The 5,893-nt window shown below is 72.7% G+C and overlaps 1 protein-coding gene across 1 annotated transcript in view; it reads left to right on the forward strand.

Moving 5' to 3' along the window:
* Positions 1-1,337: 1,337 nt before the first annotated feature.
* LOC113961539 (drebrin-like) overlaps positions 1,338-5,893 on the forward strand; it is a gene marked incomplete at its 3' end in the record, with an annotated part of 5,135 nt that continues 579 nt past the window's right edge. Inside the window, exons 1-12 of the mRNA XM_027671952.1 lie at positions 1,338-1,475; positions 2,667-2,719; positions 2,800-2,912; positions 2,987-3,061; positions 3,539-3,676; positions 3,828-3,905; positions 4,335-4,486; positions 4,665-4,719; positions 5,281-5,355; positions 5,468-5,576; positions 5,651-5,830; positions 5,889-5,893. The exon at positions 5,889-5,893 is cut by the window's right edge and continues 579 nt beyond it. Coding sequence (XP_027527753.1) covers positions 1,390-1,475; positions 2,667-2,719; positions 2,800-2,912; positions 2,987-3,061; positions 3,539-3,676; positions 3,828-3,905; positions 4,335-4,486; positions 4,665-4,719; positions 5,281-5,355; positions 5,468-5,576; positions 5,651-5,830; positions 5,889-5,893 — 1,119 coding nt within the window. The remainder of the gene's footprint in view (positions 1,476-2,666; positions 2,720-2,799; positions 2,913-2,986; positions 3,062-3,538; positions 3,677-3,827; positions 3,906-4,334; positions 4,487-4,664; positions 4,720-5,280; positions 5,356-5,467; positions 5,577-5,650; positions 5,831-5,888) is intronic.

Here is a 5,893-nt window from a genome sequence, read left to right on the forward strand (position 1 = left end):
CACCAGTGACACCAGTGGCAACAGCGACAACAGCGACACCGGCGGCAACTGTTGCACCAGCGACACCAGTTGCACCAGTGACACCAGTGGCACAAGGAACACCAGTTGCACCTTGGACACCAGTTACACCAGCGACACCAGTGACAAATAACACCACTTACACCAGTGACACCAGTGGCACCAGTGACACCAGTGACATCAGTGACACCAGTGACAAGTAACACCAGTTACACCAGTGCCAGCAGTAACACCGGTGAGACCAGCAGCACCAGTAACACCAGTAACACCAGTAACGCCAGTAACACCAGTAACGCCAGTAACACGTCATACCAGTAACACCAGCCACACCAGTTAGGGCACTAGGACGGGGGGTGACAGGGTGGGCCAGACACTGGGCTGGGGGCATCCCTAGGGCCAAGATCCCGTTTCCCGGCATTTTTTCCCTCCCTGGGGGTTTGGGATTTTCCAGTCACGGTGCCCAAATAAGGGAACGGCAGGAGAGGCTCCGGGACAGGGAGGGGGGACGGGGGCGGGCCAGACGCTGGGCTGGGGGTGTCCCCAGGGCCACATTCATGGTCGGGGGGGGAGGCCGGGGGCACCCCCAGCACCCCAAAATCCCCTTTTCTGGCATAATGAAGGAACCGCGGGAGAGGCTTCAGGGACGGGGGGAAGTGGGGCAGGATGAGGATGGGGCCCCCTCCCCTTGGCCCGGTGCTGGATCCTGGCACAGCACCCTCATCCCAGCGTAGGACCCTGGGACCTGGACCAACATCCCAGTCTGGGACGGTGCACAGCACCCACATCCCAGCCCAGAACCCTGGCCCAGCATCCGCATTCCAGTGTGGAACCGTCATCCCAGCATAGGATCCTGGCACAGCACCCTTATCCCAGTACGGGACCCTTGGGACCTACACCCACATCCCAGTCTGGGACCCTCATCCTGGTGTGGGACCCTGGCACCACACCCACATTCCAAGGCTGACCCGGGCACAGCACCCACACCCCTCTGTGGGATCCTTGGACCTGCACCCATGTCCCAGAGCAGGAAGCTGGCACAGCACCCTCATCTCAGTATGGGACCCTCATCCCAGTGCAGGACCCACATCCGCTACAGGACCATAATTCCAGCACAGGGCCACCATCCCAGTACGGGACTCTGTCCCAGTGCTGGACCTCATCCCAGTGCGGGGCCCTGTCCCAGCGCTCCCAGCGCTCCCAGCGCCGCCTGTCCCGTCCCGTCCCGGTGCCTCCCGGCCGCTCCCGCCCCCGCCCCGCCCGGTGCCGCCCGTGGGCGGCGGAAGGTGCCGGGGGGGGCGGCGGGGGAGGGAGGGGCGGGCGCAGGGCGGCGGTGGCGCCGGCCCCGGGTTTGGGATCGGCCCCGGGCTCGGGATGGCGGGGCCGGGACTGGAGCGGTACCGGCTGGCGCTGCTGGCGGCGCGGGAGGACGTGGGGAACCCCCGAGCTGGGACCGACTGGTGAGACTGGGGGCGGGGAGGACCGGGAATGGGGACCGGGAACGGGGACGGGAATGGGGACGGGAATGGGGAATGGAGACCGGGAATGGGGACGGAAGAGGGGACTGGGTCCGGGAACTGGGAACAGGCACCGGGACCGGGAACCGGGAGCAGGAACGGGCAGGAGCACGCGTCAGGGCGGCGGGGGCGGTCCGAGAGGCACCGCTACCGGCACCGGGACGGGGGTCCAGGGCGCGCCGGGGTCCCGGCCGGGGGGTGCAGGCCCGAAGGGGGGATCCTGGGCCTGAGCCCCCCCCGCCGCCGTGCTGGGAACCGGGAGACCCGCCCGGTCCCGTCCCGTCCCGCCCGGTTCCTCCCGGTGCCGCCGGGCTGGGAGCGGCGCCGCCACCCGGGGAGGGGCAGGGCGGGCACGGGGGGGGGCTGCGGGGCCGGAGGGGCACCCCGGGGTGCCGGAGGGGGGGCTCTGCCCGGCTGCACGGGGGAGAAGCGGGTCCCGGGATGGTGGTCCCGGGATGGCCCCGCACCGGAGCCGGTGCTGAGGGGCTGGAGCCGGTGTCCCCCCAAAGCCCCCATCCCGGGGCGGGGGGTGACGGCCCCGGGACTGCGCCGGCCCCGCAGCCCCCCCGGCGACACGGGGCCGCCCGTCACCGTGGCCACCGGCCGGCCGGGCACTGCCCTCTGCCCCGGCAGCGCGGCTGGACCCGCTCCAGCGCCGGCTCCTCCCGGCGCCCGCCCGCCCGCGTGCCGGGCCCCGTCCCGCCATGTGACGCCACAGTCTGTCGCGACATGCCGTGACACGCGTGACATGCCGTGCCGCGCTCCACGCGCGCTCCCGGGGCCGTGCCGAGCCGCGTCCCGCGTGCGCCGGGAACCGGAGCCACGCGGAGACAAAGGCGGGCAGAGCCCTGGGAGTGCCGGGGGAGGAGGGTCCCTCCGGGATGGGGCCCCCGGAGCGCCCCCAGCGCCGGGCGGGGGGTCCCGGACCGCCGAGGGCGGGGGGCGCTTTGAGGGGGCCGCGCCGCTCGGCGCTTCCCACATTCCCATTGTCCCGGGGGCGGATGCTGCCGGCGGCACTTCCATGAATTCATCCCGGGCTGGTGGCACGGGGGAACACGGGGGGTGCCCCAACCTGGCAGGTCCCCCTTGTGGGACCCCCGCCCTGACCCTCCCACCTTGACCTCGCCCCCCCAGGGCCGTCTTCGGCTATGAGAAGCACCACGACCTCAAGCTCCTGGATTCCGGAGGTACCGGGAGCGATGCTTCCGGGGGGGATACTGGGGGTCCCTCGTGTCCCCACGTCCCCCCTGACGCCCCCTCCTTGCAGCCGGGGGGCCGGATGAGCTCGCTGGAAAATTCTCCGCCGGCAGCGTCATGTACGGGCTGTGCCGGGTCCCCGATCCCGGCGCTGGCGCCCCCCGGATCGTCCTCATCAGCTGGGTGAGTGTGGGGGGGAGGCCCGGGGGGACCCCTGGATGGGACCCCCCCGTGCTGAGCGGTGGGTGCGGTGCCAGGTCGGGGAGAAGGTGCCGGAATCGCAGCGGGCGGAGCGTGCCGGGCACCTGCCGGCCATCCGGAGCTTCTTCAGGGTGAGTGGGGGGCGCGGAGCCCCCGGGGGGCTTCGGGAGGGCTGTGGGGGTCTCCACTCCCCCCGTGTCCCCCATTCCTTCCCCCCCCCAACCCCTCCATCCCGCCGCCCCGACCTTTGCCTGTGCCCGGGCGCATTCCTGGCGCTGCTGACTCAGCCGCCGCGTTCCCAGTGCTCCCAGTCTTGGCCGCGGCGCCGGAGCTGTGGTTGGGATCCCTGCCCCCCCCCCCCATTCCGTCCTGGCGGGGGGGTCCTGCCCTCCCCATCCTCCCAGCCCGGCTTCCGGAGATCCGCCTGGGTCTGGGATCTGGATCCGCTCCCACATCTGGGTCCGGCCTCACATCTGGATCCAGCCCCACATCCCACACGTCCGAGGGAACGGCGCCGGGATTCCCCGGATCCCTGGGGGGGGGGGGGGGGGGGGGGGGGGGGGGCGGTGGGGGCCGGGGGGGGTGACGCAGTCCCGTCCCGGTGGCAGGAGGCCACGGCCCTGGTCAGCGCCCGCCGGCCCGAGGACGTGACGCTGGAGGGGCTGCGCCGGGCGCTGGCACAGCTGGAGCCCCCCGGGCCCCGCGCCCCCCGGAGGGGAACCCTCCCGGACATCCCGGAGCTGGTGGTGAGTGGGGGGCTCGGGGGCAGAGACGTGAAGGGCACCCGGTGGGCGATGGGTGCTCGCTCACCCTTCCCGGGGGTCCCCGGGCAGGGGGTGCCGGGGGGTGTTGAGGGGTGCCGGGGGTCCCACCCTGACCCCCCCCTGTGCTCCCCAGGGAACCAACTACCGCAAGACCAACCCGGCGCTGGAGATCCAGCGCACCCAGCGCCATTCCTTCTGGGAACAGGCCGAGGTGGGGGCCGCGGGGGGCTGGGGAGGGGCTGGGGGGTCCCCACGATGCCCCGGAGATGGAGTCACGGCTCTTGCCTCAGGCCACGGGGTTGAGCCCAGGGGTCCCAGTGCCGAGCTCGGGGGGGGTCCCAGTGCCGAACCCGGGGGGGGTCCCAGTCCCGGTGTGGAGTGCAGTGCGGTCCCGGTGCAGTGGGGTCCCGGTGCGGACGTCGGGGGGGTCCCAGTGCCGAGTGTGGCGGGGTTTCCAATCCCGGTACCGAGGTTTGGGGTGTCCCGGTCCTGGTGCCGAGGTTGGGAGGTCCCAGTCCCAGTGCCGGTTCCCTGTGCCGTTGCCCACGGCAGTGGGGTCCCGGTGCCGGTCCCGGGGTCACTGGGGTCCCGATGCCGCCGGGTGTCCCGGTTGCCGGTGCCGATCCCGGTGTGCGCGCAGCGGGAGGAGCAGCAGCGGAAGGAGGAGGAGCGGCGGCGGGAGCGGGAGCAGCGGCGGCGCTGGGAGCGGGAGCGCTTGGAGGAGGAGCGGCGCGGGGCCGCGGAGCGGGAGCGGCGGCTGCAGGAGCGGGAGCGGCTCATCGAGGAGCGGCGGTGAGGGGGCAGCGCGGGGCCCCGCCCGCGTCCCACCCCCGCGTCCCATCCGCCGTCCCCCTGTTCCCACGCCCACCTCCCGTCCCTGTGTCCCGTCCCCCTGTCCCAAGCGCGGATCCCCCAGCCGGCCCCCCTGACCCCCGTCCCGGCCCCCCTGACCCCCGTCCCGGCCCCGCAGGCAGGAGCAGGCGCGGCTGGACGCGGAGGAGCGGAGGAAGGAGCAGGAGCGATGGGTGAGAGGGGAGGGGGCAGGGAGAGGGGTTCTGGGGGAATCCGGGGGGTCTGTCCTGGGAGATCCAGGGCCTCCATCCCAGCAGGATGCGGGGTGTCCATGCCAGGGGATCTGGGAAGATCTGGGGAGTCCGTCTCAAGGGATCTGGAGGGTCAGTCCTGCGGGATCAAGTGGGTCCATCCTGGAGGGAGACGGGGAGTCCATCCCAGAAGGATCTGGGGCATCCATCCTGCGGGCATCCAGGGGGCCCATCCCGGGGGGTTCCAGGAGTCGATCCTGGGGGATCTGAGGGGGTTCATCCAGGGGATCTGGAGGGTCCATCCTGCGGGATCCATCGGGTCCATCCTAGGGAATACAGGGAGTCTGTTTCAGGGGCATCCTGGGGGGATCCATCCGGTCCATCCTAGGGAATACAGGGAGTCTGTTTCAGGGGCATCCTGGGGGGATCCATCCCGGAGGGATATGAGGGCTTCATCCCAGCAGGACCCAGGGAGTCGGTCTCAGGGGATCCGGGGCTCCATCCCGGGGAATCCCTGGTTCCCATTGTCCCCGTGTCCCGCAGGAGCAGCAGCAGCGGGAGCACGAGGCGGCCGAGCGGGAGCGCAGGGGGAGCAGAGGGGGCAGCGGGACGGCGGCCGTGAGTGCCGGGACGGGTCCCGCCCTGCCCCCGGGCCACGGGGACACTCAGTGCCCTGTCCCCGTGCCCCGTCCCCGTGCCCCGTCCCCGCTGACCCCCCCCGATCCCGCAGGAAGCCGCCATCCTCGTCTCGCAGCGCACCCAGAACCCCCGGGAATTCTTCCGGCAGCGGGAGCGCTCGGGGTCCACGTCCGGCCCCGCCCTGCCCGGCGGCCCCCCCGGTAGGTGCCCCCACGGCGGGGTCGGGGGTTGCGGGGGGTGCCGGGGGTCCCCGCTGACCCCTTCCTCCCCCCAGGTGCCCGCCGGCCCTTCCTGCGGTACCAGCGCAGCCTGACGGAATCCGCCTTCATCTTCCGCCGGCCGGAGCCCCCCCAGGGCCCCCCGCCCGGCGCCTCCCGCGGGGCACCGCCCCCCAGCCCGGGCCGACCCCCGCCGCCCCGGCCCCCCAGCCCCGCGGGGACAGGGACCCCCCAATGTGCCACCCTGGGGACCCCCCCGAGCCCAGCCCGAGCAGGGTCCCCCCATGCCACCAGTCCTG

This window comes from Neopelma chrysocephalum, unplaced genomic scaffold (genome assembly GCF_003984885.1).
Source record: "Neopelma chrysocephalum unplaced genomic scaffold, ASM398488v2 Primary Assembly neopelma1_97229, whole genome shotgun sequence".
NCBI lineage: Eukaryota > Metazoa > Chordata > Aves > Passeriformes > Pipridae > Neopelma > Neopelma chrysocephalum.